Here is a 23,928-nt window from a genome sequence, read left to right as displayed (position 1 = left end):
TGAAGATCTGACTTCTGCATTCCAGGCAGAGACAACAGCAAGTGCAAAGGCCATGAGGCAGGAATGAGCTTGGTGTGTTTGAGGACCAGGGAGAAGACCCGTGAGGCCGGAGCATAAGAAGTGTGGGCGTTGGGGGTCAACAAGAACAACAAACAACAAGAACAAGGTCTGATGATTCCCTCAACTCCCCGGGGTTGCTCCCCACCCCCTGACTGTGCCTCCCACCCTTCCAAAATCTTGCTGCTGGGGAAACTGGATCCTTAGGTCCCCGGAGAGGAGTGAAGATGCTGAAGAACCAGGCCTGGGTCCCAGGGATGGAGGGTGCCTGAAGGTGCAGTTGGGAGAAAGGAGGCCTGGACAGTGGGTGAGGAATAGAAAGGGGAAGTGATTGGAAGGGCAGACATCTGGGCTCCGGGGTGGAGGGCCTGAGCTGGGCAAGGAGCAAAGATGCCATGTGAGTCTTCTCCATTTATGACTCACCTACTCTTCCTCCTCCTCTTCATTGCTCAACCCCAAATCTCGCTGGGAATTACCTCACTGACTGGAGATCAAGTCAGTGCCTCACAGGGTAATTGAGTCATGAGGGGTGGAGCAGAGGAAAGGAAGCAGAGGATAAATAGTAGCTTTGCCTCCCTGGCCCCTCTCTGCATCCTCCCCACTTCCCCAACAATATGCATCTTGCCAGTTTGCTCAGCTCCTGCTTCCTCTTGCTGCTGCTGGGACCTTTGCCTGGATGGGCGGCCGGTGCTGACCCCCTTAAGAAGGTCACTGAAGGGATCAGCAAAGGGCTGAGCAATACAGAGAGAGAGGTGGGCAAGGCCCTGGAAGGCATCAATAATGGAATCCCTCAAGCTGGAAGGGAGAAAGATTTTAGTGGACTCAACAGTGTGGGGAGCCAGGCCGGTAAGGAGCTGGACAAGGGCGTCCAGGGGCTCAACCACAACTTGGACAAGGTAACCCATGGAATCAACAATGTCACCGGACAAGCAGGAAAGGGAGCAGAGAAGTTTGTCCCTGGGGTCAACAGTGCTACTGGACAGGTTGAGAAGGAGGCAAACAAAGTGACTCAGGGGGTCCACGATGGGGTCAACCAGGCAGGAAATGAGGCAAGTAGGTTTGGCCAGGGGGTCCACCATGCTGGGAAAGAGGGAGAAAAAATAGTCCAGGGGGTCCATCATGGAGGTAATCATAATGGAGAGGAGGTGGGAAAGTTTGGTCAGGGGGTCAGCCACGCTGCAGGGCAGGCAGGGAAAGAGGGAGAAAAAATAGTCCAAGGGGGGCATCATGGAGTTAATCAGGCTGGAAGGGAGGTGGGAAAGTTTGGTCAGGGGGTCAGCCACGCTGCAGGGCAGGCTGGGAAAGAGGGAGAAAAAATAGTCCAAGAGGGGCATCATGGAGTTAATCAGGCTGGAAAGGAGGTGGGAAAGTTTGGTCAGGGGGTCAGCCACGCTGCTGGTCAGGCTGGAAAGGAAGTGGAGAAACTTGGCCAAGGTGTCCCCCACGCTGCTGGTGAGGCCGGGAAGGAGGAGGACGGGTTGCATCAGACGGTTCATGATGGGACCAACCAAGCCGGCAAGGAAGCCAACCAGCTGCTGAATGTAGGTGAACAGGGCTGGGGAAATGGGGAGAAGGGTGTTGGGGAGGGAGAGGTTAAACCCTTGGGACATTTGGGGCGCCCAGGTCCCTATCATTTGGTGAAAGAAGCTTGGGCAGCTCTGTAACCGTGTCCTCCTTCTCCCTTACAAAGGAGCTGGTGGTCAGCTGGTCAGAAGGATTAAGCCATCTTATCTGCAAAGCCCTGTATCAGAGAATGGGAATGGGACCCAGCCCCACCTTCAGGGGCTGCCTCCTAGTTAAGGAGATCTAAAGGGAGGGACGTGAAGCCTCTCCTGGGGAACAGGAAGCAGTGACTGAGGCCAAGGTCTATCACGGTGCGAAGAGAATGAGTGTTGAGAAAAGCCAGAGCATCCGCTGGAGCTTGAGGAATAGCTTTGGGAGAAAAGCCCTGTTCTGTTTAATGTTCATAACAAGCCTGTGAGGTAGGCGGGCTGAGGACTCCCTGATTCTCAGGTAAGGAAACAGAGGCTCAGCGAGGCTTAAGGGATTTGCCAAGGTCATGTGGCTAGCACACAGCTCTGGAGAATCACAAGTCGGAGTTCCTTCTCTTCCTCCCCACCGCCCCACCAGAGGAGGCCTTCTGGAGGATGTCTGATCCCCACTTACATAGGGGGAATAGATACCGGAGCCCAGGAGAGGCAAGCAGAAGCACGCACAGCGTAACAGGCTCCAAGGAGGAACAGGAGAAGGCTGACTCCCGCCTGCCCCAGGTCCCCACTCCCCAGTCTCCACGAGGACTCTTTGGGACACCGTCTTGAGGACTGGCCCAGGCCTCAAAGCCCATAGCTACAGGGGCTACCAGCCACGGAACCAGAGAGGCGTGGGGTGGGGAGGAAGAAACTATGTAGAAAGTGTGCAGGGTGAAGGAGGGGCTCTGAGTTAGATGCCAGGATTCACCAAATAGAGACCGAGAGAGGGCTGTTTGTTTGGGGATTTGAGGCTGGCAGCAGCAGTGCAGCAGGGGAGACACTGCTGAGTGGGGAGAGGATTAAGGACAGGGATCCCCGAGTTAGGGATCAGGTTAGCGTGTGTGTAGAAGGGGGAGCTTTGAAGTCAGGGCTGGGGTTATACTATGGTCCTGGTATTTGCGTGGCTTCTCTGGGTTCCCTTTCCAGTTGGGCCCCTTCTCAGTGACTGAGAACATCTCATTAACTGAAAGAAAAGGGAATTGAGGGAAGACTAAGCAGTAGGGGCAGACGTTCTTCCTGGCTTCTCCTCCCATCTCTCACAGAATTCCCACAGCAACATGGGTTTCCTTTCTGGACAGTGAGGGGCAGGGGGTTAGCCTATGCCTTCTGCCCCAGCCCCGGTCGCCCTAGGGGAAGCTGGCCACTGGGGAAAAGGAACTTGGGAGACCCTTAGGGTCTGGGGGGGGTGTAATGACAGCCTGGGCTTCATCCACAGGGCAGTCCTCAAGGCAGATTCACTCACCAGAACGGAGGGGCTGCAACCACAACCTTAACATCTGGAGTAAGTCTCGCGAGCACAGGGTGGGTGGGGGGCGGTGGCGTGGAGGCTCTCCTAGGAGGGCTGGTGCGACAGATGCTGGGGACTAACCTTCTTGTCCTTGAATTTCAGGCTTTGGTCAACAAGCCCTTCATTGACCTTTCAGTTCTGTGGAAGGTGAGTGCCCACGTGGTTTCTACTTCCTACTTGGGACATGCTCTTACATCCTCTTCCCGTTGCCTGTTCACTGACAATTGCACTGTGGACAGACACTCAGCCTCTGCAGACACCATCCAACCCATTTTCCAGCTCTGGTTTTCCTTTCCTCACTGCTCTTTGCCCTTCACATCCTGCTTTCATCTTTCGGGCGCTTTCCGTTCCCACTGAGGCACAAAAGTCCTGTGTACATCTCGGAGCCAGGAAGGGAGGGGCTGCTGAAACCCTCCCCTCTGTGTGCCTGTCCCCTCTCCGCGGCATCTCCCGTCAGACTCCCTCCCTGTTCTGTGCATCCCTCCGCTGCTCTGTCCCTGCTGCCTTGTGGCAACGTGCTGGGTGGCGGGAACCTGTAGCTCTGTCCTCTCCCTGGTTGACAGCAACCTACCTGCCCCGCCAGCCCAGGAGAAAGGTTCCTGTGGGATGCTGGTCCTCCCTCTGGGCCCAAAGGAAAGTCCTAGCTCTTCTCTTTGCATTTAGTACATTCAGATGCCTGAGCCTGGGGCAAAAGGGTGAGGGTGTGTAACAGCCCTAAGACTGTGCCAGGAACCCAAAGGCACACCCTTGTTTGTTCCCGGGCTGTGGAGGTGGCAGGGGATCCTCTCAGGCAAAACACACAAGGCTTCTCTGTCCCTACAGAGGCCCCTGGCACCTCTGCCTGGGAGGACCGTCTCCCTATTCTTCCTGAATCTAGGTGCCGCCTTCCGTATGTTCTTCCCCAGAACATAAGCAATTCCGGAGCTAGAGTAGTCAGTCCCCCTCCCATCTCTCTAGGGTGCATGAGGGTAGAGTTCTTGCGACTGTGTGCCCTGCATCCACCCCCTCTCTCCTCTCTTCCAGAGCCTCACCAACATCATTCTCTAAACTGACGAACTGGCCTTGTTGAACAGACTGACATTCCTGTTGTCATATCAGCTGAAATGACCCGAAGGAACCGGGGGGAAGTAGGAGGATAGATTTCTGGAGTCCCTTAAGGGGCTGTACTGAGATTTGTGGATAATACAACACACTGTACTCTCATCATGGTTCACTGTGCTCCCTCAGGAGGGATTCGTGGAGGGGAGGCTTGTCTTTTCTCCTCTTGCTTCTTCACCGGAGACGCTGGGGGGTCCGATGCACAGGATGGGTTGAGCTGGAGATTTCAGGCTGATCCGACGGAAGAGGGCCATCACAGGGACGAGCCATGCTTCACTAGTGCAAAATTCATGCTCAGCACGGGGAGGAAATTCGTGCAGGGGAAGCCCCTCCAGGCCAGTAGCGGGGGCAGAAGCACCAGGGAAAAAGTGGCAGGAGCCTTGGTGAAGCCCAAGGGGGTAGCATCCTCATTCGGGAGTGTGGCACCAAAGGGATGTCAATAGTCACTCGTGTGTATTGCGCAACCAGGGCCTGCGAGGCTCCCTGCGCTTTACCTGCATGACCTCACCGAATCCTCCCAACCACCCAGTTAGGTAAGAGGCACTGCTATTGCCCCATGTTAGAGAAAATCCCATGGAGGCTCACGCAAGTTAAGAGACGTGACTAAGGACACACAATAAGTGGAGGGAGAAACAGCCTAAGAGCTACCGAGGACATTCCGAAAACGAAGAGTTCTCTCTCCTGTTTAGTATCAGTAAGGAGGAGACTCAGTGAATAGGAGAGAGGAAAGAGGTACATGTGGGAGGTCCTCTCTTGGGGACGAGGGCCAAAGGCTCAGGGGGGAAGCCACTCTGATGACAGGAGGCCTCTTTACAAGGACAGGAATAGGGACACGGAAGGCCCGGCTCAAAGCCCGGACCAGTAATGATAGCAACCACTACATACTGAGCACTTCGTAGCTTCCAGGTACTGTGTGAAGGGCTGTTCCTACTCTGTAACCATTTAAGCCTCCCACAACCCAAAGGCAGAAGTTCCCCATTGTATGGATGAGGAAACTAAGCTCAGAGGGGCCAGGGCACTTGCCGGGGGCAACCCAGGAGAAAGCAGCAGGCCTGTCTATTGCCAGAACCTGACCTTGCACAGTCGCCTGTAACGTCTCTAGAACACTTGCCAAGCACGGGCCTGAGCGCTGAGAGACCTACATTCCAGTCAGAACCGTGCGCCTGTAGGCCGCATCCTTCCCCTCCAGGGGCCACCATTTCCTCCCATGTAAAGGGGGGTGGGTGTCTGCAGGAGAGGACTGCAAACATGGCTTCCAGCTCCAAAATTCCATCAACCGTGGGACCAGAAATAAGAGACAGTGTTCTTGCCCTTTGGGGAATTTACGGGCTTCGTGGGGGAGATGAGGTGTATAAACAGAACATGAAAACAAATACAAAGTGGTGCATCACTAAGGACTAAATGCCACAGCAGGGAGGGGAGGGGCCTGACGTGCACAGTAAAGGTGGTGCTCCTGGCGCTTTATGTTCTCCTTGTTTTTCCTTATCTGTAGAATACCACCATTTTTTTTTAAGTTTTGTTTTTTAATTTATTTTTTACTTTTTTTTTTTTTCTTTTTGGCTGCGCTGTGTGGCTTGCGGGGGTCTTAGTTCCCTGACCAGGAATTGAACCCGTGCCCCCTGCAGTGGAAGCGCTGAGTCCTAACCACTGGACCGCCAGGGAAGTCCCCAGAATACCACCATTTTAATCACATGTGTTGCTTCTCTCCCCTGGCAATAATTTACTGCAAAGATGAAAGAATTTTACAGTGGCTACCCGCATACCCGCCACTTAGATTCCACCCCTAGCACATGACTACGCTTGCTTATCGCGCTTCCACTCATCACACACCTAGCCATCTAGCCTCGTACCGATACATTTTGGACGTATTTCCTAGTAAATCGCAGACCTTTGTTTCATGCATTTCAAGAAGCAGAAGGGTTCATTCCTACCACACATTTCCTGAAGGTCTACTCTGTGCTGGACGTCTTTTCACCTGGACTGGAGGAGTCCCTTCCGAGAAGGGAATTCTTCTTTCAGAAAGTAAAAGCTTTCATTGATTTTATTGTATGCCCATGTTCTTGCTTGGCTGGGGGTCCTGGAAGTGCCAAAGAGATATAGGATAATGAGTATGTGCTGGAGGTCAATCCTGGGAGGCTTCTGGAAGAGAAGAGCTGAGCCAGGACTTAAAGGTGAAAGCGGCATGGCTCAGTCCTGCCTTGAGGCCTGGTGGGCTGCTTCCTCTGCTAAGAGCGTCCTCCCTGCCTCTATGCCTCTGTGTGCCCCACCTCCCCGAACCTCACCCAACCTGAACCTAGGGACGCCTCTGTTACTCTCTCATGGCATGCTGATACCGGTCTTCACAGTGCTGTGACAAGCTGTAATTATATACTTACCTGTTTCATGTCCATTCTCCCCCTAGACTAAGAGGTTCCAGAGGAGGGGTCGAGGCTGGGTACACTTGTCTGGCAACTAGTAGAGGGGAGCCTATTGGCCTGAGCGGACTTGGGAAAGGCCTTGGAATGAGGGTGAGCAAGGACCTGTCACCTGGGCCAGACAGGGAGAGCCAGGCGAGGGCATGAGAGAGAGAGGGCAGTTTCTGCAGTTGTGCAAGAACAGGGAGAGGAGTCTGGGCGGGACCCTCACAGCCATCTTTTATTGGGTGTTCACTCTGGGCTAAGCACTTACAGACATGATTCATTCACCCTCACGACCTCCCTCGAGGTAGGTCCCACGTTTACCCCCTTAGACATGGTGAAGCCGAGGCTCGGAGAAGGGAGAGAGTTGAGGGAGGCCACGCAGCTAGTAAGCACTGATGGCCAGCTCCTCGTCCAGAGCAACTACCTGCTGGGGACCTCTGCTGGAGGGGCGGCAGGCTTCCCCCGTGACCCTGGGGTGGGGGAGGGGCTACTTCAAAATAAGTCCCCTTTACCAAGTTCAATCTGACCCCTTTACCTGGGTCAGATTCTGACAGCTCCATTTTTTTTTTTAACCATTTTAATTAATTAATTTATTTATTTTTGCCTGTGTTGGGTCTTTGTTGCTGTGCACGGGCTTTCTCTAGTTGCGGCGAGCAGTGGCTACTCTTCGCTGCGGTGTGCGGGCTTCTCATTGCGGTGGCTTCTCTTGTTGCGGAGCACGGGCTCCAGGCGCGTGGGCTTCAGTAGTTGTGGCACGTGGGCTCAGTAGTTGTGGCTTGCGGGCTCTAGAGCGCAGGCTCAGTAGTTGTGGCGCACGGGCTTAGTTGCTCCACGGCGTGTGGGATCTTCCTGGACCAGGGCTCAAACCCACGTGCCCTGCAATGGCAGGCGGATTCTTAACCACTGCACCACCGGGGAAGCCCTGACAGCTCCATTTTACCATGATCTTGTATATGATTTTGTATGTTTGTTTAACAGCTCTAGGCCTCAGTTACCTTATCTGTAACATGGGAATAATATTTATCTCTCGAGGTTATAGTGAGGACTACATGAGATCATGCATGTGAAAGCACCTAGTCTTCTGTTTGGTTCACAACAGGTATTTAATAAATATGCCTTAAGACTGATTTGAGGTGACCCCTCAGGTCCAGGGATGTCTGAGGGTAGTTTTTCCCAGAAGGTAGAACATGGGACTGCTGGTGGCATGGGAGAATTTAGGTGGTTCGTGAATATGGCTTTGAATAAGTCTGAATCACACAGTGAGAAATTTACTCTTTTCTTAATTCTCTTTGAAGCTTTCTGACTAGGTAAAGAGGAAGACTCCATTTCTGTGCTGGTGTGCCTGGAACACCTCTCTCATACTTGCTAATCTCCCTTTTTAACAAAGGGTACAGGAGCTGCCGCCAGCTATAATGTAATACAATTGTTTGCTTCTCACTTTGTTTTTCTGGTTCTTTCTATATATGGGCCAGTGAGCCTGGCTTTCCACTTAAGAGTGGTGATATAAAGTATTCTCTTAAAATATACTTAAGAAAGTAAGCTGGCTTAAAGAAAAATATTAGTAACAGAGAAGGGAGAGGGCAGCTCTACACCATGGTGAGGGTGTCCCGCGAAGGAAGTGTGGGAAGGAGTCCTGGAGTCAGTGAGCACACACACCACCTCCTGCCCTGTGGTCCTGCCCCGCGGGAATGGGAAGCAGCAGGCTCAGGGGGCTGGGATGTCCATCACCAACCCCGGAGGCCCCAGATTTCCTCCTGCTCTCTGCCCCTTACATGGCCCCGGAGCAAAATCCAAACTAATTCTGTCCAGGGAAGAATGAGGGCTTCGAAAAGCAGGGGAAGGTCTGAGACACAGAGATGACAGAATACGCTGGAAGCCAGGCTCAGGAATGAGACAGGCTGGGCTTAGCTTTGCCTCTACCGCATACTCACCATGTCCCCTCTGAGCCCCAAGTTCTCTGTCCCTAAATGTGGTGTGTGCTTCTCCACTCCCAGGAACCCCAGGTCCTCCCACTTGGCACTGCCTTGGGTCACTGGGACTCATCGCCGAGTCATCCCATGGACAGGCAACAGGCTCTGGAGTCAGGGAGGCCACGGGCCCCGGGGTGGGGGATGCTCTCGCCCGTGGGGCTGAGGAAGCGGCCCATGCTCTTGGAAACACTGGGAGTGAGGCTGGCAGACAGGCTGAGAATAAGACCGATTCTCCCAGGGCTGTCTGAGCCTTAAAGTGCCTAGTCCGGTGCTGGGCACATAGAAAGCCCCGGATAAACTGCAGCTACAACGATGATGATGATTTTTATTGTTATTACCCCCACCACTATTATCATCATTAAAGAGTCAGCGATGGGGTAATAAGGAGCTAGGAAGGAGCAGCGGAGGACAGACAGGGATTGTGTTTACATCGTGAGAGGTGATGGGTGTTACAAGTTGGGGTGAAGGTGTGGGGGTGGAGAGAGAGACTGACGGAGAGACGCTGAGAAAGGCGGATAGAAACCGGCCCCTCCTAACTCAGGCAGTGCCAAGTGGGAGGGCCTGGGGTTCCTGGGAGTGGAGAAGCAGCCTCGCTCGCTGAGCAGCGATGAGACCTCGGGAGGCTGCCCGAGTTCTGCATCCTGAGCTGGGCCCAGGGGAGAGGGCCACTGGCTGACCCGGGGCTCCTGCCCCTGTGCTGACCCCTCCTCCCTTGCCAGTGCCACTCTGGCCCCTCTGGGAGGGGCTGGGGGCAGCAGTGGGGTGCGCTGGTGTAGTCCCAGCCCTCGCGGCAGGCCGTGAGCTCACACACGTGACCCCACCAGGCCCGGTAAACAGGATGGGTGCCTGGGTCAGCAGCTCCCTCCCTAGGTCTTCCCCGCCCCCTCATTCCTCGGGGGTGGCCCACCTGCCCAGCTCCCCAGCTCCCCGCCCAGCTTTCTCAGCTCAGAGCAGCCGGGATGCTAACTGAGACGCCCCGATGACCCCTCTCAGGGTCGTAGCCACTTCCTTCCCCGACAGATGCCTGGCGTCCCCACCGAGGGCGGTCTCCCGGGTCCCAGGCTCTCTATGGCTGGAAGGTGTGGAAGTGTGAGGCAGTCACCTTTAGGTGGCAGTATGGGAGGGGAGAGAGATGGGAGAGACAAAGGCCGATGGAAACAGAGAGGAAGGCTGAGGAAGGGCACCTGCAGCGGCAGGTGGCGTCCAGCCATTCTGGCGTCCCCGACCCAGGCTGGCTTACACCTAGGGTGGGTCCTATCCTGCTGCATTCCCTACCCTCGCCCCCCTGATGAGGTCCTGCCTGATTCCTCTCTCCTAAGTCCCCCCTACCCCCCCACCTCTAGGAGACACTACCAGCCTATCACCTCAGATGCAACCTCCTACCCTGCGCCCCAGACTCCTGGGGTTGGGAAATGGGAACACTTTGGCACCGGTCTCATCCCATTTCCCCCTCCCTCCCTGATGCACGGGCTCCCTCTCTGTTTCGACACAGGCTCTCAGGCTCACAATTACAGCTCACCTATGGGTGGCTGGGCCTGAGTCACTGGGGGGAGGGACTCTGGGCTGCCCAGCCCTGCCACCTTCTTCCAAGCTACAGTATAAGGAGTAGCGGCGGGGACAAGGGCTGTGGGAAAACAGGGACATCTGGGAAAGGAGAGAGAAGGCTGCAGACCTAGAGGAAGGGAGAACGAGAAGTCAGAAGGAAGGAGAGGAGGGAGGAGGGCACGCAGACGCGGGGAAAGAGAAAGGGCAAGCGAGTAAACTTGGGTGGGAAGAAGACACTCAGGAGAGAAGGAACGAGGCAGAGATGAAGCTACAGGGGTGTCTGGCCTGCCTCCTGCTGGCCCTGTGCCTGGGCAGTGGGGAGGCTGGCCTACTGCTGAGTGGAGGGGAGAGCTCTGGAGCAGGGGCCATGGAGACCACTGGACACGGGGTGGGAGAGGCCATTGGACAAGAAGTGGGAGAGGCCATCAAGCACGGAGTCGGGGAGGCCACTGGCGGAGGGGATGGAGAGGCAGCGGGTTCTGGAGTCAAGGAGACCATGGGCCCCGGCGTGGGGGATGCTCTCGCCCGTGGGGTTGAGGAAGCGGCCCATGCTCTTGGAAACACTGGGAGTGAGGCTGGCAGACAGGCTGAGAATGTCATTCAGCACGGAGTGGACGCTGCCCACAGCTCCTCGCAGGGGATGCCTGGCGGCAACGGTGCTTTGGTGAGTGGCTGGAAGCCGGGTGTGGAAATGGGAGGCTGCGGGCAGCTGGGTTGAGAGTCCTGGGAAGCAGTTAATAGGAGGAAGGGCTCCCTTACTGGTGGCTGTCTGGGCCAGTTTCCTTCTACGTTAGGCATCCCTCCCCCACCACCCTGAGGTCTCTCTCCACCTGCTTCTCCGTGTGGCTTCTCTATCTGAGTTGCTCTGCCTGTCCTACCCCATCCCAGAGGGAGGTGGCCACACACACTCAGTGCGGCCACGTTGGTCTTGCAGGGAACCAATGGGCAGCCTCCTTGTGGAGGCCATGGCTCCTCTGGCTCTCCAGGCAATCCTGGAGGTCCAGGGATTCCCTGGGACCAGGTGTATTCTGGAGGCTCAGGTGGCAGCTTTGGGACCAACTCTCAGGGAGGCTCCTGGGGCCACGAAGGCTATGGAGGGGCATTCAACCTAGGCACCAACACTCAGGTACATCAGGACATCACCCTGGCCCTGATGCCTGCCACCTCCCTCCCTTCAAGCCCACACTTTTGGCGTTTCACCCGTGTCCTTCCCGATCCCATGCTCAGTCTCACCCTCCCTGCAGGCAGCTGTGGCCCAACCTCCTTATGGCTCAAGGAGAAGCAGTGACAACCCAAATGCAGAGGTAAGAGGAAGAGTCTGTCTGGATGCGTGTGATAGAAAGTGGGAGAGACGAAGAGGAAAGAAAGATGGGCAGGGGAGGGGTTGAGGGAAGAGCAGATCGGAGTGGGGAGAGATAGGTGTGGGGAGGAGGCTTGGAAGAGTGAGATGGGCATGGAAGAGAGATGCGATGGGAAAGAAGGCCAAGCCAGGGAAGCAGGAGAGCCTGGCCTGTGGGGATGGCTTTGACTGAAGTCTCAAACCTCACCCGTCCCCTTCCCTCTGCAATGCACCAACCGCCCACCATCTGGCTCAGGTGGAAGCTCTAGCAACTCTGGGGTAAGAGGACAGGACAACCTGGGGCATTCTGCAGAAGTTCTGCTCCTCTCAGACTGGGCGGGAAATAGTCCTGAGCAAGGGAGGCCGGGGAGGGAGGAAAGCAATCTTGGTGTCCTCATCTTTAGACCTCACTCTGGTCTCTTCCTGACCCTCAGGGAAGCAGCAATGATGGCAGGAACAGCGGTGGCAGCATCAGTGGTGGCAGCAGCGGCGGCAGCAACAGCAGCAGCGGTGGCAGTTCTGAGCTCCACTGGGTAAGTTCTCCTTTGTTGAAGGCAGAGGTGGGGCCCCTGGTGGTCCCTGCTGAGGAAACCCACTCCGAGGTCTTCCCGAAAGCTGCCAGCCCCAGGGTAGATGGCGTCACCGGAGTTGTCATCCTGGGCTCCCTCAGCTTCTGTTCCCCACCTTCCCAGCCTCACCAGGAAGTGTGGCTTAAATGTGCCCTCTAATTTCCAGAAGAGGTGCCCTGCCTACTGTGCTCACTCTAGCCCCTTGTCATCCACTCCCTGATGCCGGGGATGCCCTGTCTCCTGTCTGACCTCTAGTTCTGCAGGCGTGTCCACTTGGCGAATTGGACTAGAGCTGGGGTAGTGGATGGAGCAAGAGAGGTGGGCACAGGGAAACATGACACTTGTTTGGGAAGCTCCCAGGAGGATTGGGGCAGAACCGCACGTGGAAACTTAAGGACATTTACAGAGCTGAGGTGTGGACGCTAACAAATACCGTGTTCCTACGTGAGGGGTGAGAGGGCCAGGAGGGGACCAGTACCTGGCAGCTGGATTGGGGTGGAACTCCCATCAGGGGTCCTGCTGAGAGGGGGCACAGCTGGCTTCCTTGGGGATCTGGGCAAGGCCTCAGGCAAGAGGAGGGTCTCAGGCAAGAAAAAGCCAGGTGTTAATTTACTGCTCCCTGTACTACCTGCTTCCCCTCCCCCCACCTACAACTGACCCTTCGAAAACTCTAGAAATTTTGATCAAGGCGGTTACTCCCAGGTAAGGATTCTAGGGGTCCCTTCCCCTTTCTAGGTTCCAGGAGAGGGTGAGGGGTGAGGAGAGGCAGGAGGAGGGCCGAAGGAGCCCCAGGGTGCCAGGGTCACGGCTCTTATGAAGTCGGTCTCCAGTGGCTTTTCCACCCCTGGCATGAAGTGGAGGTTGGACGGCAGCAGCTCAGAATCCCCCAATTACCCCACATCTCCAAATACACGTGGCCACACCTACCCTTCTCCGTGCCCTGAATAACTTCCCTCTGTGACTGACCGGCTGAAGATGGGACAGTGTGGAGCTTGGGCAGGGCGTTAAAATATCATAGTGCCTATTATGGGATGACTTCCTATTTTTGGGAACGATTTGGGCCCTTCCAAGCCCTTTGGAGACCCCACACGGACTCTCGCTTTCCCTTTTGCTGGGATACAATACCAGCTCCTCCTTGGGTAGCAGGGGTGGAAGTGGTGGGAACAAACCCGAGGTGAGCGTCTGGCGAGGGCGTGTCTGTGCAGATCTGCCCCGAACGGTGGGAAGGAAAACAAGAGGCGTTGAGGGATGGGCGGGGAACAGGCTGACCGCCGCCGGGTCGGCGGACCCGGGCCAGCCACGGAGTTAAAATGCTGCAGTCTGGGGACTGGACTAGGTGTCTTCGTGGGACATGAGAGTTTCTCTTTCTCTCTCCCACCGTGCGATAACCCACGCAGTGAAGTCCACGTGTCCGGGGAATCCGGGGGCAGGTGAGAGGCGAACTTGCAGTGACGGCAGCTCATCACCGCAGCTGTGTGCCCTCCTCAAGGCAACTCCGCTCCGGCCCCCCCTCCTAAGGCTAGCTCTGGTTACAATCTAGAGGGAAGAAACCAAACACATGCTCCTGAAAAGACTAACCAGCTCCGAAGTAATAATTAATTGCAGATCCTTACACGATATACCTCACTTTATACCACAGATGGGGCTGTGAAAAATCGTATGAAAACCAATCCTTCTAGAAACATGATTGTTTCAAACGTCCTATACCCTGCGTGTAAACAGTATTCGGGTGACTTCTTTGAAGGACTTTGGAAACAGTGTTTCGAGAGTGTACATGGAAACAGTGTTTCGAGAGCGTACATGGAGACTGTTTCGAGAGCGTACATTTCCCTCCTAGTTATTCTGGAAATCTGCCTCTCCTTCAGCAACTGCTGTGCTGACAGAGGAAGTGTTGGCTAAGGCTCACAGGAATCACCTAGAGGTCTTGTGAAAATACAGGTTCGCATTCAGCAGGGCTGGGGTGGGGCTGAGATTCTGGTTTCTAACAGGCATCCTGGAGAGGCTGCCAGCCCGTGCCCCGGGGTTGAGTGGGGCCCACGGGGTGAGGAGCACGCCTAACGGGGAGGAGGAGGCGAGGGGTGGTGATGCCACCCTGGAAGGCTCTCGGGAGAGCTCCTTGCATATCAGGGATACTAACCTTTCCTGGGTAGACAGGTTTTAAGGAACCCTCTCCCAGTTCGTAATTCTATTTCTAGTTTTATACTACGAAAGTCTTCAATATATCGCGAGGTGGAAAAACAGACAAAAATGACAGAATCATCAAGGGGATATTTTTTTAAACCATATTTAAGAAGGCAGGGTTGACAAGTGGAAAGGCAGCGAACTTTGATTCAGAAGATGGGGGTTCAAACGCCAGCTGCGTTACCTGTCATCTGTGTGTCATCAGGCAAGTCGATTAACCTCTCTGAGCCCAGGCTCCCTCTTGGGTAAAATGGGGACAGCAAAGCTTAACTTGTTCACCCCCCTCAGTTACTGCAGCGCTTTCTGCATCATAATCACATCAGCGTGGTTCAGAGTCCCAACACTGGAGTCTGACACGGAGACAGATGCTGAGAAAAGCTGTTGGACAGCCCTACGTTTCAGTTTCTCCATCTGTACAGTGGAGGCATCTCCACGTGGGAAAGTGGCGGGTGGAGGCGCAGTGCCCCGCGCACAGTGGGACTACATATTGGCTACTAGCAGTGTTTGGGGGGTTCAGGGCATGGGGGGGGAGCACGAATATGGATATGATTCGAGGGACTGGGTGGGGTTATTCTGCTGAGCAAGTAGCGAGTCAGTCCAGGAAGGCTTTCTGGAGGTGGGGCTCTTAGGTACTGTGTTGAGAAGAGGAGAAGGTGGCTTGACCAGAGGTGGAGAAGGGTGGGCCAGGAGTGGGATGATAGGTGGCAAGTACGACAGGATGTAGAGCCTTGACCATCAGCTCCCTTTTCCCCACCCAGGGGCAAGGGTCTAGCGGGGGAGGGGAAGCTGTCAATAGAACCAACATCTTGGTGAATGCGGACGTCACTCCTCCTTGGGCTGGGACCGTGGTGTCAAGCAACCCCTGCCTCCGCCCGACACCCACATCTCCTGCCCCTGCCTCGTGCTCACCGCGTGGGTCCTTACTCTCATCCCATTTCTCATCCGTCCCTTAGAACTCTCAGCTGTTTCCTGGGCTCTTCGGCTTGGACACTTTCTGGAAGGTGAGTTCGACAAGAGTGCTCTGCTCGCTCTCCTTTGCAAAATCAAACCTCTGTCCCTTGGTCCCACAGGCTGAAGTCTTCTTTCTATAATGACTGTCAGCAGTGGCCCTTGACCTCTCTTGTCCTGGGGCCCTGAGCCAATTACATGATGACCCAATTTGGTCATTCTCCTTCTTTTTCTCTGCAGAATTTAAAATCCAAGCTGGGTTTCATGAACTGGGACACCATCAGCAAGGTAAGGGCTGGAAGGCTGTTCATTCTGATCTTTGTGGGAGAAGGGGTATAGAGAAGAAAGCTAAACCCTTGCTTGGTGAGCCAGGGAGCAATGAGGATGGTCACGAAGACAGCATTCCAGCCAGTGCTTTAAAAAGAAAAGATGAGGGGCTTCCCTGGTGGCGCAGTGGTTGAGAGTCTGCTGGCCTGATGCAGGAAACACGGGTTTGTGCCCTGGTCCGGGAAGATCCCACATGCCGCGGAGCTGCTAGGTCCGTGAGCCATGGCCGCTGAGCCTGTACGTCTGGAACCTGTGCTCCGCACAGAAGAAACCACAACAGTGAGAGGCCTGCGTACCGCATAAAAAATAATATAAAATAAAATAAAAGCGTACTGCAAAAAGAAAAGATGAAAACAAGGAGGAAGGACAGCAGAGACCTGAAAAGAGAGGGGGAACTTGCAAGCAGCTGGGAGTGGGGGGACGAGGAGGCAATGGGCCTCTTTCATGTCTCAACATGCAGACCCGAGCTGGTCTGAACCTCAGTGTCCCCTCTGACACCAGAAGGTTAAGGGGAGAGTCAGTAGGCCTAATCCTCAGGGGCCAGAGGCAGAGGTAGGGGACGGACCGAATCATCAGGCGAAGCTAAAAGACCACCTGAGGACTGACGCCCAGAGAGATGGGAAAAGGAAGCGAACACGCCGAGAGCCTGGCGGTGTCGTGAGTCCGGGCCCTGCACATATGCAATGTTAGGAGTCGCTTGGGGCCCAGAACCTGCTTCTCCTTCCTCCCCGCCCACCCCTTCCTCCTGCAGCGGAAGCCCTGGCCAGGCTGATTTGACACCAGAATAGCAGAGGTACCTCCAGAGCAGAGGGTGTGGACTGAGAGAGGAGGTGAAGGACAAACACACAATGCAGATACCAAAGGCAGAAGCTGCAATCTGCGGCCCACTGACTGTTTGATTCATTTTTAAAGAACAGTATGGCAACACCGGGCCCCTCTTGGTCAGACTCCCACCGCCCACCACAGTTCTGCTAGCCACCCGCCTGGCTCCTGTGAGCAGTGTAGTTTCTGACCCTTCACGTAAAAGAAGGCAGACTAGGACCCCTGCCCTCCAGAACTTGTGAGGGAGGGGGTTGGTGCCAGGTGGGGAGGCAAAGGGACAGCCCTCAGGAACGTCACTTTCTGGCAGTAAGGTGGGGAGTGAAAGACAGGAGATGCAGAAGCTCCCAGCTACAGCGGAGTCCTGTTCTGGATGCACAAAATAGACTGTTTTGTTCTGTTTCGTAAAGAACTGTCTCTGGTAGGGGTGAGACGCCCTACCATGGACCACGGGGAGCCCAGGCCCCTGAGCATGGGGCACTTAGGGTCTGATGGGAGAACCAGGGCACACACAGATACTTCCCAGAGGGCCAGAGGACTGACAGCCAAACGTTTTTGCACATCCAGGGGGGCAGTAAGGGGAGTGCTTGCAGTCAGGCGGCATTCATTTGGTGTGGCTCCCCTGAGGATCGGATCTCCTAGGGAAGGGGCAGCACAGAGGTGGGCAGAGAAGAGGATGGAGCGTCCCCAGCTCCTTCACGACGGAGGGAGGGGCGACGAGGCAGCCGAGGACTTCAGCCAGGGTGAGGAGTAAGGAGGGGGGACCAAACGTTCCTGGCAAGTATGGGGGCGGGGTGGGTTTCAAGCCCAAGCTGGACTCTCTGGATTTGCCCCGATGACAGCCGTGGGCCAAAAGGTCCCTGCGGATTTCCGGAGCCGGGGTCCAATCTACCCTTGGCTAGGTCCACGAGTCCCTGAATTCCTAGTCATTGACCTCCCCCTTAGGACTTATTTCTTTGCTCAGGACCAGAGGATTTTTCACACCCCGTGACCTCCAGATGGATGGGGGCCCCACCCATTCTCTTTTTAAAAAAATTTTATTTAATTTTAATTTTAATTTTTGGCTGCGTTGAGTCTTCGTTGCTGCACGCGGGCTTTTCTCTAGTTGCGGAGAGCGGGGGCTACTCTTCGTTGCTGTGCGCAGGCTTCTCATTGCGGTAGCTTCTCTTGTTGCACAGCACGGGCTCTAGGTGCGCGGGCTTCAGTAGTTGTGGCACGCGGGCTCAGTAGTTGTGGCTCATGGGCTCTAGAGCACAGGCTCAGTAGTTGTGGCGCACAGGCTTAGTTGCTCCGTGGCATGTGGGATCTTCCCGGACCAGGGCTCGAACCCATGTCCCCTGCATTGGCAGACGGATTCTTAACCACTGCACCACCAGGGAAGTCCCCCTGACCAGGGAAGCCACTGTCTCCCCACTAATCTCAACTCTGGTCCTTGAAATAAATATCAGCTCTCCCACACTCCTGGTGTCTCCTCCTTTCTTACATCTCCACTGTTGTTCCAGGAGGGGTTAGGAAGGGGAGACTTCAGCCCTACAGCTTTGGGAGATGGGCTGGAGGTGGCGTGACAGGTGCAAAGGTGGGCATGTCAGGGGCAGGTTCTGGTCCTGAGGTTTTGCCACAGCTGTGTTCTGCCTGAGGCCGGGGGGTAAATGGGGCTAGAGAAGAATGGTGTCGTGTGCTGTGTATGTGGCGGAGGGGTGGTCAGTGGCTCCAGAGACCTAGCTTCTCTCTCCTTGTTTCCAGAAACAGTTTTCTGGTGTCCCTAAAGACACCCAGCTCCCCCTGGACCTTAGTCACAGTGAATCCTGTAGGCTGAGGAATGGTGGTCGCAGGAGCAGAGGGGCTTAGGTGAGCAGGGATCAGACTCCCTGCTCACCTGTTCCCCACTTTCATCCACAGAACCAAATCCCAGACCTCAGGACTCGCATCTTCCTCTACTTCTGTCGACTCTGGGAGGTAGGAGAATTCTCCGTCTTTGAAGAACTGAGGATCCTGGTCATCCTGTCCCTTTCCCCTCCCTCCCTCAAGGCAGCTACCCCTCCCTCCAGCCTACTTGTCACAAAATTCCCCCTCTTCTCACTTTTGAGATAGGTAATCTCACCCAAGTCTTATCACCAATGCCACCAGAAATGCTGACACCCTCAGTCTCCGGTAGGCTTATCTTTATCTAACCCCAAACTACACCCAGCGCCAAACTTTCCCAACCAGCTGCCCCCCTCCACCCTTGGAATTCTCTTTCCTCATGGCCCACTCATCTCTCCTTCTCCCTCCAGAAGTTCAAACAAAGCACTCCTTTCTTGAACTGGAAAGCAATTACTGAGGTAAGGGCAGTGGGACCCCTCATTTCAGGGTCGGGAAGCTCAGCTCTGAAGACGTGGGGTTCTGGGCCCTGGGCAGTGGCTTGCAGGTTCTGTTCCGGTTCCTCCCCATCCCTGCTGAGGGGGGGTGCCTTGCTCCCTTCCCACTTTCCTCCCTTCCCACTTTCCTCCCTCTGCGCAACGCCTCACCAGTGGAGGTGGGATGGGAGAGGGAAGCTGTGAGTCACTGAAGAAGGAGCAGAGTGGGAGGTCCTCCCTGGGATAAAAGCCGAGGTCCAGGGTTAGGGCCTCCACAGGCACAAGATCATGAAGCCAGCCACTGTCTCCGCCTGCTGCTGTTCCGGCTGGGCGTGGCCTGGCTTGGGGGAAGCCACAGCTGCCGTGAGCAGGTGGAGGGGACCATGGGGTGGGGAAGAGGGAGGGACCTGGGACTGGGGCCAACTCTCAGAGCTGGAAAGGGGTCACTAAGGAGGAAAGTTGAAGGGCGGCGGGAGGGCAGTGTGCATGGGGGGAGGACGGAGGGTCATGGTCGAGTGCAGGCAGCTGCAGGGGGTCTGATTATCTGGGTTCTGGGAAGGATGGGCAGGGCCTCTGGGTCCTGTCAAAGGCCACACGTCCATTCCGCATGGCCAGTGGCCTTCGGGAATCAGGACGCTTGGGCACTGAGGCAAGGGCTGCCCACTCACTTGTCCATGTGGGCACGTGAGGCTGGACAGATGGGGCCACATTGTCTGATTTTTCAAGAAAAGCTAGAAATCTGGTTTTCAACTAATTTAATTTAAACATGTGGACCAAGCAAAAAATGTCTGGAGGCCTACGGTCTACCAGTTTGTGCCCACGGTGTAAGGCCTAATAGTGGGGTTAGAATTCAGGTATGGGTAAGGCAGAGAGTTAAGCCAGACTTGGGAAGAACATTCTGACCCTGAGAGAGAGAGAGAGTGAGTGTGTGTGTGTGTGTGTGTGTGTGTGTGTGTTTCTAGTAGAGAAGTGACAATGGCAGGAACTAAACTTCCCTCCTACTGAGGAGATTCTCCTCTTGCCTCGATTGGGGCAGGGGAGGTGGCCAGCACACCTGCAGTGCTTCTTAAGAGGACTCCATCTCCTTTCTTGTATTTCTCCCCTTCCTTTCTCTCCTTTGACCCAGAGCTAACCTAATGTACTCCACTTCGCCTCTATGAATAACAGACCATCCTTCCAAGGACCGTATAGAGAACAGCATTTGGGAACAGGGATTAAAAGGCCTGTGAGGGGAGCGGGGTTTGCTGCAGGCAGAAGGCGGGCTGGGGCTGAGGTGCCCAGCTCTGCCCCGGGAGCTTGTGCGGGTACCGCTCATTTGTTATTCTAGCTCCGGCTCCGGGTGCCTGGGTGGCGGAGGTGTTGCCAACCCGTTCTCTACCCTGGCTGCCCAATGCTGAGTGTAGAGATCTGTCCTGTGTCTATCTGGGCCATCAGTTTCCTCCAGGCCTTCTCTGTAGGCAGCGCTTATCACAGACCACTGAGAGGGGTGGGGTGGGCTGGGCGGGATGCTGGGGCTCTAAGGGGAGGGCAGAGCCTGGGTGGTGGGATGCTGGAGCCTCGAGAGTCCAGCAAGGCCTGAAGCACCACGGAGCCACCCTCACCGCAGCGCCTTCTCCCTTTGCATCCGTGTGTCATCAGACCAGAGGAGGGTAGGCGCTGCTGGTCAGGTGAGCCCCTCCCTCAGGAGGCCCTAGAAGGTCCCTGGTTCCTCTCAGCCTTGCTCCCGGGTCTGGCCAATCTGCAGTTCTCTCTCCCCATGCCCCCCGTTCTGTAATTTTCTCAGCCTGGCACAGGATGCCAGGATGCGGCAGCTGTAGCTTCTAAGGTAACTGCCACCCGACCACCTGATTCAGACTTCACTTCTTTCCTTGGTCTCCTCGCCTCACCTCCCCAGGGACACTTGAGGAGCTGGGAGAGGTGGAGAGGGACGAGAGAGGCAGGGCCATCTGGGCTGGGACCACAAAGCGAGGTGAGGGCGTGGACTCTGGCTCGAGGAGATTCTGTAGAAGAAAACACATGACACAAGGAGGGGAGGAGGCAGGGGCTTCGAGAAAGGTCCAGCCAGGGCCGGGATGTGGGAGCAAAATGCCTTCATCCCTTCTCTCCCGCCCCCTGCTTCCTTCCGCAGAACTACGATTATAACCAGCAGAAATACCCTACTGCCAGTGGGGGGCAGCACTCAGCCCAGATCCCCACTAAGGTAAGGCTTGCAACCTTCCTGACTCCCACTGCACGGGGTCTGCCTGGGGGTGACAGGGGAGGCCTTCACTGCCAAGGTCCTCTGGGTAGGCTAGCTGAGGCCGAATCCTGTTCGCTTTGATAGTCATGTCTCCCCACCCCTGTGCAGGGGGACTCCAGCTCCCTGAGAGCAGTTTGGAAGAGAAGGGTAGAAGGGTCACACCCACTCACTCAGAAAAGGTTCTAGGGGAGCCGTGGGTGCATCGCCTGCCATGGAGAAAACTGGGACCCAAATCCTCTCAGTGAGGAATATAAGGCTCAAAAAAAAAAAAAAAAAAAATCACACGACACACGGCAAAACAGACAGACAGGTTTCCTTGGTCTGCTGACCTTTCTTGGGGAGAGGAGGCCAGCCCAGAAACTCTTGGTTGGTGGGAAAATAAATGCTTCCTTTCACAAAGGAGATAACAGGAAAAACAATGTGACGATTTTGTTTTATACGGGTGCAAAGAAAACGATCTGATAAATTCAGTAAATGAATGTGCTACATACTAATTAGGCTGGTTAGAAACGAACAAACAAACAGGCAGTATTATCCCTCCATCTCTCAGAGTAATAAAGGGAGAGAAGTCCTCTCCCCTCCCCTCTCCTTGGGGAGAGGACTTCTACTGAGAGATGAGAAACTAGCTGCTGACTGAAAGGAGGTGAAGGTGTAGTTAACACTACCTGTGGGTATCCACTTCTGCCCATTGCTCGTGGCCAATTTCTATCCCCCTAGCAGGCAGAGGGAGACCTACCTTTCCTCTTTTCACCCCCCTTGGTCACTGTGTGCTCAGGGACCATATTCAATATCATCTTGGGTAAAATGCACTCAGGGTGAGATATCTGCTGTGGCTGAAGGGCCACAATCAGACCAAAGGACCTTTGGGGTGATCCTGACCTGAGCCTGTCCCCACCATGGGCCCCTCCTGAGCCCTAAGGACATGGTCGAGAACAGAGAGGGCACGGAGGTCCTCACCTCACCTCCTCTGATCTTCTCTTTACAGTGCGGAGTCACGGTTTCTTCCTCGGTAAGTACTGGGGCAGAGAAAATCCGGCTGGCGAGAGAAGGGGTCTGAGGCCAGAGGGTGTGCCGGGGACGGCGCTCTGTCCACTCAGACATTCTCCTCGTCCTGCAGGCTTCCCGGGCGCGACCTGACCTGCTGCAGTGGGTGAAGTTTTGGTAGGTGAGTGTCAGTGAGCTGTGCAAGGCTGCAGCCAGGAGCTGAGGCCCGCCGCCCCGGGGGTGGGCGGGGGGAGGGAGGGCTGGGGGCTTGGCCCTCCCTTTGCTCTGGGTGGACACACTAAAGGTATTAAGGAGGAGACCCCAGCGTGGGGTGTGGAGAAAAACTCATGAGAAGATGACCTAGAACACTCGGAACACCCTCTGAGTGCTGGGTGGTGGCCTGACAGAGGCAGGGCCAGAGAACAGCAAGGCAGGCTCAGTTAAGCAGTGGGAACAGGACAGGCATTGTAGGGCGGGGGCGGGGGGGACTGTAGTGAGGTGAACCTTTCGGGTTTAAAGGCTCAGAGGCAGAAAGACGCGAGTCGCCGGTGGGGAAGAGGTAATATTTGTTTTAGGGAGGAGTGAAAGCGAGGGGACCGCAGGTGACATAGGCAGGACACGAGGGAACTGTGGGCGCAGAAGCTGGGTGAGAGGATGCCTGGTTTCAGCAGCTCTAGGAGTGGCCGTGTTCTACCATTTTCTCTTTTCTTGTCTTCAAGAAAATCACTTCCAACTGCGACTGAAGCCCTGAGAACCGTCAGTCATCAAGGGACCTGACTGTGCCCCTCCCCCAGCTCTTGGTATGGGTGCTAACACCTGCTTTTTCTAGGTTGGGTACCTATCTGTCTATCCCTTGTTTCCTCCCACCCACTGTGGTGTCTCCTTGACCGTCAGCCTCAGTGGATACACCAGCCATTGCTTCACCTGCTCCATTTTGTGACCTGAAGTTACCGTGACAGAAATTCAGGAGGCGCGTCCTACTTTAGAGTTTCTCTGTGGAAATAAAACATGAGTCTTGTTTCCCTAAGACTTTGGCAAATTTTTTTTTTTTTTTTTTTTTTTTTTTTTTTTTTTTTTGCGGTACGTGGGCCTCTCACTGTTGTGGCCTCTCCCATTGCAGAGCACAGGCTCCGGACACACAGGCTCAGCGGCCATGGCTCACGGGCCCAGCCGCTCCACGGCATGTGGGATCTTCCCGGACCGGGGCACGAACCCGTGTCCCCTGCATCGGCAGGCAGACTCTCAACCACTGCACCACCAGGGAAGCCCAACTTTGGCAAATTTTATTCTTTAATACTACACTGATGGCCTGGATCAGGGAGGAGGGAAGAGGGAGGTTCAGGGGCAGGTAACTCGCCTTCTTCCTGAGAGGGGTATACAGGATGGGCCGAGAGAGAGAAGACTGGGACGTCCTGATGAGAAGTAGCGGATCTCACCGGGCCTGGGTTTCTCCATCTGTGAAAAATCATCTTTGCCCAATTTACATGTGACTAGCAGGCTTACTGCACTTGGAGCAGTCACGGATGTTCCGCTGGCCTGAAAAAGCCACAGGGGAGCTACTGAAATCAGGAGGTGGGAGTTAAGGGGCTCTTCCAAGAGAGGAGACCCATCCTGGAGGGTCAGGGCGGGGCAGAAGGAAGAGCGAAGGAGGAGCGCGGGACCGGCAGAGAATACGACGCAGCCTCAGCCTCGTGCACACGCCAAGGTGTGGACAAGGGTGAGTCTGGGTTGACATGTTTAGGAAGCTGGGGGGAGTGGCGAGTCCCCAGTCCCTCATCACGTGCCGTAGAGGCTCTCCAGGAGACAGAGGGGTGGTGAAAAACTTCTACTCCATTCATGCACCAGGGAAACAGCCAGAAGCTGGGGCGCAGGCTGAGCCCGGGCTGATCACCAGCGGAGGAGCCCTGGGCACGGGGCGGGGAGTCTGTGCTTAGAGTCTCTGAGCAAAGTCCCGCCAAGCCCACACAGTGAGCTTAAACTAAGGGGCCCCACCGCTCTCTGACACCTCGGAGGTCCTTGACCGCCTCTGGCGGACCCAGGAAATGAAAGGAGGACGGGAAGCACCCTGCCAGCTTCAGTGA

General features: G+C 55.4%; 1 protein-coding gene across 4 annotated transcripts; it reads left to right on the top strand.

The window, feature by feature from the left end:
* The first annotated feature begins 638 nt into the window (after nt 1-638).
* Nucleotides 639-22,874, top strand: LOC113605541 (dermokine-like). Of its 4 annotated transcripts, XM_027078988.1 has the most exons (14): nt 640-1,202; nt 1,311-1,598; nt 3,022-3,087; nt 3,196-3,240; nt 11,350-11,409; nt 11,879-11,977; nt 15,148-15,195; nt 15,383-15,430; nt 18,188-18,244; nt 18,562-18,609; nt 20,753-20,824; nt 21,849-21,872; nt 21,981-22,028; nt 22,567-22,874. In XM_027078988.1, exons 1-13 carry the CDS (start codon nt 672-674, stop codon nt 22,026-22,028), a joined length of 1,434 nt encoding a protein of 477 aa, XP_026934789.1. In that variant the 5' UTR covers nt 640-671; the 3' UTR covers nt 22,567-22,874. The 4 variants fall into 4 exon arrangements, with proteins under 4 accessions (XP_026934788.1, XP_026934789.1, XP_026934790.1 ...); XM_027078987.1 differs by having other exon boundaries at nt 639-1,598; XM_027078989.1 differs by lacking the exons at nt 640-1,202; nt 1,311-1,598; nt 3,022-3,087; nt 3,196-3,240 and adding exons at nt 9,157-10,769; nt 11,040-11,231.
* The last annotated feature ends 1,054 nt before the right edge of the window (nt 22,875-23,928 follow it).

The sequence above is a fragment of the Aethalodelphis obliquidens genome, unplaced genomic scaffold, assembly GCF_003676395.1.
Source record: "Aethalodelphis obliquidens isolate GAN/ISIS:26980383/991018 unplaced genomic scaffold, ASM367639v1 scaffold43, whole genome shotgun sequence".
Lineage (NCBI taxonomy): Eukaryota > Metazoa > Chordata > Mammalia > Artiodactyla > Delphinidae > Aethalodelphis > Aethalodelphis obliquidens.
The sequence above is the reverse complement of the archived record's forward strand: the minus strand, read 5'-3'. Positions and strand labels throughout refer to the sequence as shown.